Raw genomic sequence first — 13,819 nt, 5'->3', positions numbered from 1 at the left:
ACTCGGAGGTGCTGCTTGAGTTCCTCTGTCACTTGCACCGCAATGACACGACGTTCTCAGTGACAATCCACTTTAATGTTGGGTGGGATCTGTCACTGAGGGTTTTCTTCTGACCACTATCCCTCTTCGGTGATGTTAATTTGCCATGAGTTTTGTAGGCCGGTTTCACTTTGGACACTGTCCCTCGCAACACATCCAACACACTTGTCATTTTCGCCACGCTCACACATCAAGCATCAACAATTTCTCCTCTCTGGAAAGCAGAGAGGTCGCTATTTACACTATCACCGTCTGCTTGGTTCACTGCACACTGCCGTTCTACCTCTTCACGTAGTACGGAGTTTGCCCTAACACATGACCACCAACCACCTGGCGCTGCAGTCACTGCCTGGCCGTTCCCAACCCTGACATCTGATGTGTTTACGACTTCAGATATTTCCGTTATTCTGGTAACCATTTATATATCAGTACTTAGGAGTCCTGCGAGTTTTGGTGTTCATGACCATTGTGAATAGTGAATTGACGTGTTTCTTCGACTATTGTAGTAAATGCAGCGACCCCGTAATGTTTCGAGACGGTGTGTATAGATTGAAAATTAATACGCGTGTACCATATATAAGTTGGGCTACCAAATTTCATGTGGTATTCGAGTCGTAAGTCTTGACTCTGAAATTTGCACCTCACTATAAAATCATTACGAGCATCGACTCAAAACTAATGTAGCCATATGTCAACCATGGACGAAATAAGCCTTATAAGTTTTTTATTTGGGAGTTGGGTTATAAATCCCAAGCAGTTCCAGCTAAACAATTCACAAGATGTACTTGGTGCACGAGGTACCGTGTTCCGTTTCCGGTGAGAGAGAGCCTGGAATAATTTGAACGCAGGTGGTTCAGATTTCACTTTAAACTGTGTAAGCACGCCTCATACAGGCTTGATACTGAAAAAGACATTAAATTCCAAAGTAACCAACCAACCAACCGAAAAGTGTATTTTGTTGGGTACGTTTCCTTCGATGTATTAAAGAATCAGTTTCCAGTTATGTTTACAATCAAATATTACTGTGCATTTCACTGAATTCAGTGGACCTTATTTTTGAGAAGTGATAAATTACGTAGTAGTCGTTTAATGATTAAGGTTTGTTTTGGTTCTGTTGATCTTAAGTTTCCATCAATTACACCAGGTTGAGAGTAAACGTATTATATATTGTAGGTGTCTGTTGATTGCTTGCATAGGCTAAAAAAGTATTATAGTATAGAAGTTGAGATGCTGGGCAGTTACTTACATGTATTATGAATAGCTGTGGAGACAACCCTGCACCTTGGGAAGCTCCTTGCAATTGGAAACCGAGCTACCAGGCTGATACAGGCTATTCTATTGCGAAGGATAAGACACATAAGCGAATATAAGCCACTGATATTTGGAAGAAATTGAATTGATACCTTCCTATTGAATGTTTTTTGTGGGTCAAACAGCAGGAAACATGACGAAGGTTTTTATTATTATTATTATTATACTAAATTGATTACTTATTGAATTACAGTACTCAAGCTTATTAAGTTGCCCAGAAAACATTTCAGGGGAAAAACCTGTTTAATGGAATGGAAAGAGGTCGTAGCTTTTGGGTTAAATATGAAATCGGCAAACCAGAGTTCGATCGGAAATTATCCCAGTTTGTGGGGCAAAACTGAGTGTCTGATACTTATTCGATTTTCGAAACGAGAACATTTAAGGTATGAGATACTGTGCTTCGAATAAAGAAATTATGAAGATCAGCTAGTTTTCAACATGAGGAAAAAAGCTTCCATGACAGTCGATACATTGTTATCAAACCTTAGTGCATTGCTCTTTATTGCTTCGAAGTGCGGCTGTTATTTCACTTAGTGTAATAAAGAGTTGTTAAAGGGTTCAACGCTCACACCAGAAAAATGAATCTGGATGTGGAATGGGTGACATATAGATAATTGGAGGAATCTCATGGAAAAAACATTAATCCCATATAGCAAGCAAATGGAGAAAGCTGATGGAAAAGATAGATTTATCCTGGTAATTGGTCAAAGAAGCGATGACATGCATATTAACTAGTAGAAAAGATCAGTTTATCTTACCTAAAACATGCAACAAGTATGTTCCCGCAAATTGTTTCGAGATTGAGCTATCTTCTTCAGTGTGAATTGTGAATACTATGCTGTTACAAACATAATGAAGAAACTCTTTATCATTATAGATCTAAAGTTAATTTCTAAGAAAACATGATAAAAATGTTTTGTTATTTGTATCTCTTAACTTTTCAAAAAATCCCATGTTAGAAGTCATGTAATGTCTGAGCAATAAAACCACTTAAAGACGATTCCAATGATTCATCAACGAACTTGAAAACACTACTCGAATAACTGTGAAACTACTATTAAATAAATTGTAGGTTTCTTTGTTCGAAATGACTAGAGACCGGATGTTTAGGCACTAAAAACCTGGAAAATAGGCACTTAAAATGTAAAAAATAGGCACTAAAATGTAACTCGAAATAATGGAGATAAATGATCAATACGATTAAAAAATAGATTCAAGTCAAGATAATGTTCAAAGAATATAGAAACATACCTGTTTGTCAATGTCTTCTTTTACTTTACGGTATATATATTGTAATGTACCACGTGTTTGTGTTTACAAACACCTAATATATATATATATATATATATATATATATATATATATATATATATATATATGTGTGTGTGTGTGTGCGTTATTGATATTATATATCTTCCTAATGAAGGCTTATTTTGAAAAAAATACATAGAATAGGCAACATTAGGCACTAAAACAATTATATAGGCAGTAACGGGTGAAATAGGCAAAATAAAATTGGTTTAAATCGTAACTATAACCCCTCATATAAACTTTAAAACGTTATTTTTGATCATATCTTTAATATTAAAGAATAGGCATTTTGCCTAACATCCGGTCTCTAGAAATCACTATGGGTACACCACGAAGCTACATTATTAGGGAATGCAGGGTGACATATTATCCTGAAACTCTCTCATAAGATTCGAAGAAATTAATACTTTCACATTCTTGTACCTAAGGTTATATCAGCATTTGTGCTGACATGTCTGTATTTTGAAAGTAAAAATTTCTTTCTGCATACATTTTCCGAAATTCTCTAATGGAATGTGTCCGCCTTTTGGCATTTCAGGATACAGTAACCCTACTTGTTCCAGAGCGCATGTTCAAATAGAAAACAAACGTAGAACGGCTAAAGAAGAATCTCGAAACATTCGAGAATCGATTCTCGAATAATCGGACATTTTTCATTGCAACAGTGAAATGTGGAAATATTGGTATAATTGAGCACTGTGCATAGTAAAAATGATTTTTTTAAATGTATATATGTATATAACTATTGCACCAGAAGAAATTGGCTCAACTTGAAACTGTCTATGGAAACACACTGGTTGGATACTTCAGGTAAGGTATTAGATTTTTTAAAAATACTAGCTGAACCTGCGCTGTCTACTCAGCGCATCGTTCTGTTATGACCATGGATCTCCTTCCCACTGACGCAAGTAAAGGATAGGAGACTCACAAAGGAAGTAAATTGCTATCTATAGATATTGGAGTGAGTTTGTAGCAAATTTGTAGAAGTAACACTATATCAAGCGGAAATATTTTTTTTTTCTAATAGATCCATATCAGTTCGAATACGCCTCACTGCGTCTCTTGAGGCCTTTGAAGTTGCCAGTATGCAATAGGTTTTGCCATTCAGATTTAAGCAAAGCGCCTGCAATGCCCGTCAACCCGCCACACGTAACTTCTCTAGTGGTTGCCTAACCTTATAGTTTCGGCCTACAACAATGTTAATCTTATGTACTCAAAACGGCCCCTAAAATGTTGAATAGAGCAATGACACGGTTTTTGAAAATTTGAATGAGAACTGGACAATCTACACAAAAATTTGGAATTGACCAGTGAAAACGGCACGTTTCTAGCACTTCTGTTTTCCGAGATTGTCAAAAGGATTGCGGACAAACATATAAACCTAGTATTTTAATATATAGACTAGCTGAACCTGCGCTCTTTACACAGCGCATCATTCATATATGAGCATGAATCTCCTTGCTATTCCTAACATCTGTAAATGTTCCTTTGCAGACACAAGTGAAAGAAGTCTTGGTAAAAATCGGCAACAGATACCATAAAGGGGAGATTTTTTTTTCGATTACTTTATCAATATCTTGTACCGTTTGCAAGATTTGATCCTACTTCCGGTTGAAGTTTCTAATTCATGTGTGATCAGTGTTGTCTTTCTTCTTGCATGCAGTATGTAATAAGCAAATATATTACGTACACAATTAATTATAATGTAAGTTATATATGGTGGACATTGGGCAAAACACTCCAAAAATAGAGATTCGTCTTAGACTGGAGAAATGGTTATCCGTCCTTTTTCATTATTATTTGTCCATGACGCAAACGCCTGAGATATACAACCCCTATGTACAACTATGTGGTGTTGGGATGTATAATGCGTAGGATGTGATGCTTTAGTTTTTTTTAAATTTATTTATTTATTTCAACACTTCCAGGGTACACGTAAAAATGTAATGAAGAAATAATGGTCATGTTTTTTAAATATTCAGTTAGAACTGGACAATCTATGCAAAATTTGCAATCGATCAGTGAAAACGTCATCTTTCTAGAGCCTGTAGTTTCCGAGATCTCATTGTCAAAAGGATTGGCAACAAACATATAGTTTAAAAGAACTCCAAAGATGGCAGCACAATTCATTTGCGTTGATTTTGGAGAAGGCTTATTAAAATAAAATACAAAGGCTTTGAACAATAATTTTAAAACAAACTTTATAAAAAAAATGATGTATTTAAATAATTTCTTTAAAGTACACATAGTTTAAAATATTTGTTTCTGTTAAACGTGAATGACAAATAACCGTAAATCAAAGGTTTGAAATCCAAAGTTAGAGATTGGAGTTCACGCGTTTTTATTGCTATTGTAGCATTTTAATAGGTAGATTTTTCATTATATTTAAGTGTTTCGCTCTTGCAGTACTAGATCATCTATTGTAAATAATGAATATATAGATTTCCTTGCACATATATATTTTATCATGGCTATTAAATTTCCCGACGTAAGTTTACTTACAATTTCTCTGCTGGTGAGCCTCAAGTTGAACCAGCCCAAATAAAACTGTAAAATCTTGCCATTTCCTACGTGAGTTTGAATTGAGCGCTCTCATTTAACGCTTTCAGTTTTGAGATTAAATGGCTCGCTCCTATGGCCATACCCGTAAAGTATTTTGAACTCAACAATTCATTGTAAAGGGTATTATATATTTAAAAAATGATCTGAAAACAGCCTGGTGTATGTCTTATTTTCTTCTTGAGGCCACCGTGCTCAGTGGTAGAGCGTTCACCTCTGGTGTATGGAGTCTTTGGTTCGATCCCAGGTAACGCCAAGTAAACTTTGTGGTGGACAAACATCATGTGCATGGACTTTTCTCGAGGTTTTCCTGTTTCTTCCCACTCTTCATTCCACCATTTCTCATCATCATTGTCTCCTTTAACCTAGCCGGCATAACCGTGGGACGTTAAACTCAAAGATTTCATTTTCTTCTTTTCTAAAAATATATTATTTATCTTTAATTTGTTTATAACTTGACAATGTTCCCGCTAGAGAACGAAATATTGGGCTTATAATTATCCGTATAATATGATGTACGAATCTTAAAATTACTGTTTCATATTGTCCATGAAAGTACATCACTAAATATATATTGTTGTATCTAATGAAATTTTCAAAGCGGAATGTACATTATGAAATGAAACATAAATGAAAAACATGAGAAATTATATTTTGCAATATACAACTTCATAACAAATCAATCACAGAATTCTTTATAGCTGGATCTTCATAATATCTTCAAGTTGGAACTGGACATGATATAGCCTGCAACAACAAATTACTCATGAAATTAGGCATAATTTGCTTTAATATATAAAGGAAATTGTTAATGATAGAAAAATAAATGTAAAGTAATTAAGAAGTACTTATAAGAAAAAAAAGGGTAAATGGTTCTATAACAAAATATTAGAATAAACAGCCTGAGTATCTGTTATGTTTTTAAACTGGATAATTAGAACACTAATGTCACAAGTGAATAATTCCATACTTGACCCATATAAGTGGTCACAGTCAAAACACTTGGCAGCATCAAGATAATAATAATAATAATAATAATAATAATAATAATAATAATAATAATAATAATCGAAAATATATTTGTTTATCTAGAGCAGAGAATTAAACTTTTGATAGGAAACAGACAACGCTTTTTACATTTTCCAGCAACAAGACGGAGCTACAATTATTACCATACACGATCTAAAGGTACAGAATAAAATGTTTAATTATACATAAATAAAATAACAAATAAGAAAATAATTATAACATAAAACTACAAATAAGATTCTCAATCAGGTACCGACAGTATCGGCCTATAGGATTGCAACGCAACCACGCACTAAATAATACGTTGACTTTGTGTGTTTCATCCGTAAAATTCTTTTCAAGAAACAATCTTGTAACATGCAAAAACAGCTACCCAATAATATGTAATTATAAATTGTACTTATTGTATTTCTAAAACTAATTTAATCACAGAATTCTTTATAGCTGGATCTTCATAATATCTTCAAGTTGGAACTGGACATGATATAGCCTGCAACAACAAATTACTCATGAAATTAGGCATAATTTTCTTTAATATATAAAGGAAATTGTTAATGATAGAAAAATAAATGTAAAGTAATTAAGAAGTACTTATAAGAAAAAAAAGGGTAAATGGTTCTATAACAAAATATTAGAATAAACAGCCTGAGTAAAATAAATCACCCGTCGTTTTCTGGTGCTGTCCTGCAATCACATTTGTCCACCTCTAATCAGGATTTTTTAAAAATCTTGATATTCAAGGAATTTTTACCTAAAGGAAATAAGCCACTCAATGTGGGAATTGCCGAAGTAGAAGCAGCTTCTACGAGTTTCAAACTGAAAAATGAAATTTCGAATAACACGGAAGAAAATAGTAATCCTAGAATCTACAAAAAATTTCAATCATGTAATATTGTTAACATTCAGACTCGACTCTCCGTCTAATAGTAAAAGTACTGTAATAGAAGTACAGAAACATGATACACAAAATTGCATACCAAATTTAACAGTGATGTTTTGAATTTCCGAAACCGCCCGGAAATAGTCTGTATAGACCGGAAGTCGAATTGATTAAATAGAAAATTTAATTTTTGACTGAGATTTGGCATGTATGTAAGGAAATACGAAACTTTTGTTTCAAATATCCTTCTAAAATGCCTCCTTTGCTCTAAATTTAGACAAAATATTAAATATCATGATAACTCTGAATTCTCTATCAGATGGAGAATTTTTTTAGCTTTCGTACCAGGTCTCAAGTAATCTATTCACACTGGAAGTTGATTTTTTAATGAAATATGGCCATTTTTTTCTTCATATTTAGAAACCACACGAGACAATAAGGAACTCTGATTTCATTTTTTTTTTAAATAATGTTTCCGCTGTTTCAAAATAGCATGTTAGTATACACTTTGCAAGTAGCATTCATAAAATTAATCCACACCACACGATATTAATACGACAGCGGTGTTACCTTCCAATCTTCTTTAGTTATACAAACATCCAATTGTACACTAAATAATATCTACACTTCACACTACTTATAATAATCCACTAAACAAATCAGTCACAGGCTAACTCTATATAAAAACTAAGTATGTGCATAATACCAAAACTCTTTTCACCTATCCAACATTCCTCTGGATCTACCTGAAAATTAAATCAACATTATTGTCTATAATTTAAACGCATATACAACTTTCAATCTGATTTATATAGTTGTTTAATTTCTCTTTCTGCAGATCAAGTTGTTCCGTAACTTTAGCCATGTCTGAGAGCAACTGCTTTGACAATTTCTTTTGTTCGTAGGATAACACTGAAAACTATTGTTTTATGTAAAACAGCCCTCCTTACACTTTCGAAGCCATTTGAAAATCAAACACTGCATTTTCTTTTATTTGAAACATTTTTTCTTCTTTCTTCTTAGTAATTCCCAATCTAAATTTAAAATAAATAAATAAATGATAATAATGAAAAAAACTACTATATTCAATTCCACACTGTTTCGAACTTTAGCCATGTCAGCATTTAATCAACATTCAGAAATAAGTTATCACTACTAAAGAGAGACAAAGTATGAGGACAATGTGCAATTTTAATGATATACATTCTAAGATGAACTATACACCTGTATATGTATATATCACCTTACATTTATGTCATGTATTCATTAACTTCTGAAAACATCAAGGTGTAAGTTTACACTATTATTTCAATAATAAAAACTTACGATTAACAATTGCCATTGTTTAATATTCAATAAGAATAAAACAAAGAGATACAAGCCTGGGGTTGTTCAACTGTCACTATCTGAGTTCCCCAATTTATTGTTAGCGTCCACAGCTCGTGAGATATAGTTGAGCAAAATGTTTAATGTTACATATACTAGGAGTACAAGTAAATCCTACCTTGGCAATGCCTTTCTATCTCATAAAGATGTCCCAAATGTGAAGAAACATTCTGTCGGAAGAGGGGAGATTCGTTCCATTCACAAATGAGTGGATTGCCACAGGTCTTATACAGTGGCGAAGCGTAATCCTACATGTAGGGTAGGCTCAATAAACTAATAACACAAATAACATTTAATGTGACACTCCTTCTTTAGTCGCCACTGCGATGGAGAAAGTGAAAAGACTACGAGCTTTTCTTTTTCTTAATTTTTCACTACCTTAACAAGCATTCGCTGCTTATGAACTTTTTTCTTTGTTAACTACAAACATATATAAGAAAGAGAAAAAACGTAACTTACTGTCTCACAGTTTGGACAAGCTCCATGTATTCTTCCAAAGCTTTCTCGGTTAGTTGAAACAGTTTGTAACCACTGCAAGTGAAGTTATATTAATCAGAAAAAAAAGTTACCGAATATATACAGGGTGCCTCAAAAGTCCCCTGACATAGGGTAACTACAACAAAATGTAAGAGGGGAAAACCGTTTTTAAATATGATGTTTTCAATCTAAAGTGAAAGAATTCTTAAAATCGGACGAGCCGTTTGGGTTGTATATTCTTTATGAACCCAATGTTAAATGAAAATGCAACGTTGCCATTTACCTGGACCTACAACATAAAGTGAATGGTGGCATATTTGAAATGGGGGTGGCCATCGAATGTTGGCGTAAAAGACTGCAAGTTCATTCAATTAAGTTGTGGGTCCAGATAAATGGCAAGCTGCATTTTCATTTAACATTGGGCGCATACGGAGTGTACAGTCCAAACGACTCGTCCGATTTTAAAAATTTCTTCACTCTAAATTGAAAATATCATATTTGGAGACGGTTTTTCCTCTTACACTTTGCTGTAACTCTGATAATAACAGTTATCTTATATCAGAGAATTTTTGAGACACCATATATATATATGAATTGGTAACATATATTCCTACTGATATGATAAAATAACTTGATATATCTGTAAAATACAGAGCTGTCTTGAAATCTGTAAACAATTTTCTCTCTCAGTTTACCTGTTTCTCATGTTCCCTTAGTTTTCGAAAAATCATGTAAATAAGAAGTTTGCAGCACCCACTTCTTTGAATTTCAGCAAATAACTTCATGGTAATGAAGAATATCAAGAAGGTAAAAAGTAAGCCCGGTAATACTAGAAATGCTATTATATGAATTAATAATTGTTTTCAAGACCTTTCGTACAGTATATAAATTTGGGTGCCCAACAATTATAACGTTATAAACTATGCACCCAAATTTCTGGTCTTTAAGAAAAGATATGGAAGTGATTATCAGCTAATTTAATACCTCATACTTTTTATAGATATTTCTGGCTTTCTTCTACATCTCTGATACTATGCATTGTCTTATTCATTAATTTTTTTTTTTTTTTTAAAGGAAGCTAACCTTAGCGAAGAGCCTTAAATATAGGAACAAATTAAAAAAAATAAATAAATAAATTGGCATCCTTTGACTATAAAGGCTTTTCAACTTCCACATAACTATATTCTGAAGAATTATTAACAAAATCTGTGGACAATGCATTTCCACAATGTAAAGTTATAGAAATACTATAGTAATACTTAAAAATTGTGTTACTAAAGAGAATTGACCTCACGACATCTTTACTAATAACTATGCTTCTGTCCCTCTCTTATGGAAGAGCTATTTTCTAAGGGATGTTACGCACACTGAGAACGAAACAGACTCCTGTGATATTTTGTTCACCGAAGTGCAACATTATTCATGTAGCTGAGGTACTGTAGTGACATTTAAACACAACAAAACAATAAATAGAAGTCACATTTTTTAACTGATATGAACGTAGTAATGAAGACTTGAAGTGAAGAAGTGAGATTGGATAGGTAGGCTAGCAAAGATAATCTGATACATGATACGTTGTATTCGAAATTCATCTGGTACATCTTTTGGTTTGTAGTTTCCATTGTCTTGGTCACTAAGTTAGGAATTCATGATTATGAGTTGGTTCCGAAACTGGATCCCTAGAAAATTCGATTTCTATGATATGGATCGTCTTGGCGTTGCGATATAAAAGCTATATAAGAAAGCGAAGAATGAAGTTATCGTGAATTTCTGTTATCCATGTAAGCAAAGGGCTCCTTTGCCTTCGTCGCTGATCAGCGGTCGAATCTCGAACACAGAAGAGGTCGAAGAAGAGCTCCCTGACTTTTTGCTGCTGTTACCGCAGTGTGACATCTGTACCTCATCGGCCTTTCTCTTCCTAGATGGCTGTTTGTCGTGATCAGGTGCTGAGAAACAGAATAAATAGAAAAGAACAGAACGCCGAGTTGCAAGAACGCCAGTCTTACGAGAATGATAAGTTATGCGGAAAAGTATGAGTTTTCATCTATAGAAGAGAACGTTTCTGCAATTTTATTGCCTTACACATAATTAACTGATCTAAGAATGCCCTAGATCGACAACAAACAAAACAACCATGAGTTTGGCAGCTTCCGTAATATAGATGTTGAACTGGTTTGCCACCAGTCTACAAATAAACGCAGAATAATACATATACTACCACGTGAATTGAGTTTGAGTCTTCCATACTAAAAGCAAAATGGTCAGCCGTTTACTCAAAATATTTCTGTGTATGATTAAAAAAAAAAAAAAAAAAAAGACAGAGGAAGAACGAAATATTCATCTTATAATGTGCTGTTATTGATAAGTCAGGCCGGAGAGTATATATTGTTTTCAATTCTCTTTATAGCGTAGTTACAGTGAAAGGTAAGAATACGCTTTAGCCACTTCATTCAAAAGGATCTATTCATCAGACAGTTGAGATCAAAGTATTATAAATATGTATAATATAAGTAAACTGTTTATTCTTATCTAACTATATTTTAATGCACATTCCGCAAGGAGGTTGTTTAGAATAAGCTGACTATATTATATTCTTCCTTAATAAGTTTGACTTTTTCAGTTTCTTTGTTCTTGAAGCTTCATGACTACAAGGCTTTTAATTCTAACAATTCTTTTTATAAAAAAGATTTGGAGATAGATTAGCTTTGTACTAAACTACTCTCAAATTGAATACCATAAAAAATTATTTTTTATTAAATATATAGAACACAATTATCTTTTAATATGTACTAGCTGACCTATTAAAATATATAATTTCAGTAGCTGTACACGTATATCATGGAAGTATTTCTACATTGCATCAAGATTCCACTAGACCTCATTAAGTTAAATTATGTCTAGATCAGGATGAAAATTGAATTCCACTCTGAGTTCCATCCACGAACTGAAAACTCAATTCTCAGAATACTAGTACTTCAAAATGAAAAGAGTACATGCCATCATTGGATAACTAAATACGAAACTAATTACATAAAATCGTTTTTATAAGTTTTCTTCGAAGCGCGTATAGCACCACACGTTTTGTTCATTGTGTATGTTCTTTTCTTTGTGTTTTCTTCTTTTTTTAATTTAATTACCTCCAAAAATGAATATTATTTGTGCGAAAAATACTTAAATTATTAGAACATCAACGGTATTTATAAATTTTAAAATGTGCTCTCACAAAACATACATTTTATATATATCCTCTATAACCATACATTTTTTTCCTACTCTATGGAAAACAACCCATTCTTCACAGGTTTCGAGAAAAAGCATATACTTCTACTATATATTATCAAGGAACAAAATCATACCAGAAAGGAAGAACGAAAGTTTCTTTCTTAAACTGACTGTCGACAGTATTCCTTCAAGTTCCATTGTAATACCTTGAAAAAGACAGATCATACATAATGATTGAGAATTATTACGGTGGACACCATCCCGACATTTGTCTGGTGTGAATAAGGAAAATCCAGAAAAAAAGACCTCACTCAGGATGGTTAGCCTCAAAAAACTGTTACACCTTTTCCCCTGCCCACCGAGAATTGAAACTGGGACTAATCGCAACTAAGGCGAGTGTATTAGTGACTATGCTACGTGAATACTCGTAACGAAGAAAGAATTAATGAGACGAGAAAATGGGATACAATGTGAAAAAATCCACTGACACAATCCTCACATAATTTCATGTGGTCTCGATTGCACCACCAATAAATCGCACCAGAGATGAACATTACCAGTCCAGAACTCCAGAGGGACTTATACATATGTTTGCCTAACAAAAGTATATCAAGGGGTTGGATTTCCACGTCGAAAATAATCCCACTAATACTACGCAACCGTGTACTCTTTGCATATAATAGGAGTAAACTTTAAATACTTACCTGAAATAAACACACCGCATGATATGGAGTTCCACACTTATCATTTTCACACACTTCTGAGGGAAGTACGTCTTCAAAGCGTAAAGCCAAGCAAATTCCGCATTCGCCTTGCAGTTCATCAACAGCAGACAGTTCAGACGAATTAAGAGTTATTCCCAAAACTGTTTCTAGATTGTCAACAATTTTCTTTCCAGGATCCCAATTCTAGATGTAAATAAAAGAGTACTTTACTTTATTTATAATAATTATGTATTGACTTAAAGTATTATTTAGTGACTTAACCTTCTTTAGTCTCTCGTTTCGTTACGTCTAAGGCAGTACATACCCCATGAACGGAAAATTAAAAAAGAAGCTTCTTCATCTGAAAGAAACAATTGAGCGAAATGGTAGAGCGTAAAATTCCATATACCAGATAAGCATTAAGCATCTGCAAGACCAATTGCCTGCCTAAACAATTTGTTGTGTAGTTACTTGAGATGGTTACACGTGATATCAAGGTGAATATTATTTGTCTTTGAACACCCTATATAACAGGTTCGGGATGTCGTAGAGGTGCCACGCTGGCGACAATACAATCTACCATCATGTTTTCTGTATTAACTTTGGACCACATCTGTGCAATCCTACTGTGCATTCTTCAATGTTTCCACCAATGTATATTTCTTCAGCTGAAATGTTTTGGTCGCAAATTTATTTATTTGAATCGACCAGTGGAAACATTACTAATTCTTGTACCAGAAGAAGATTATGATGAGTTTATATCAGCAGGGAAGTTTATTCGTGATTTGCTATATTACTGTGAGATGCACAGTATAAAATAATGAGTTGATTTTGAGTCTAACGTCCCATTCAGCAGCGAGGCTACATGAGACGTGGATCTACTGATTAACGTGGAATCCGA

The 13,819-nt window shown here is 33.7% G+C and overlaps 1 protein-coding gene across 4 annotated transcripts in view; it reads right to left on the bottom strand.

Annotated features, from left to right (window-relative positions):
- Positions 1–5,853: 5,853 nt before the first annotated feature.
- LOC145662546 (E3 ubiquitin-protein ligase FANCL-like) overlaps positions 5,854–13,819 on the bottom strand; it is a 59,323-nt gene continuing 51,357 nt past the window's right edge. For 3 of the 4 annotated variants that reach the window (XM_081728221.1, XM_081728224.1, XM_081728222.1), the window contains 3 exons: positions 12,919–13,122; positions 8,975–9,046; positions 5,974–6,739 (listed from right to left, as the gene is read on the bottom strand). In XM_081728221.1, coding sequence (XP_081584347.1) covers positions 6,713–6,739; positions 8,975–9,046; positions 12,919–13,122 — 303 coding nt within the window. In that variant the 3' untranslated portion in view covers positions 5,974–6,712. The other variant, XM_081728223.1, reaches the window with a different exon arrangement.

Source organism: Thermobia domestica, chromosome 10 (assembly GCF_964235325.1).
Source record: "Thermobia domestica chromosome 10, izTheDome1.hap1.1, whole genome shotgun sequence".
NCBI classification, from domain to species: domain Eukaryota; kingdom Metazoa; phylum Arthropoda; class Insecta; order Zygentoma; family Lepismatidae; genus Thermobia; species Thermobia domestica.
The sequence above is the reverse complement of the archived record's forward strand: the minus strand, read 5'-3'. Positions and strand labels throughout refer to the sequence as shown.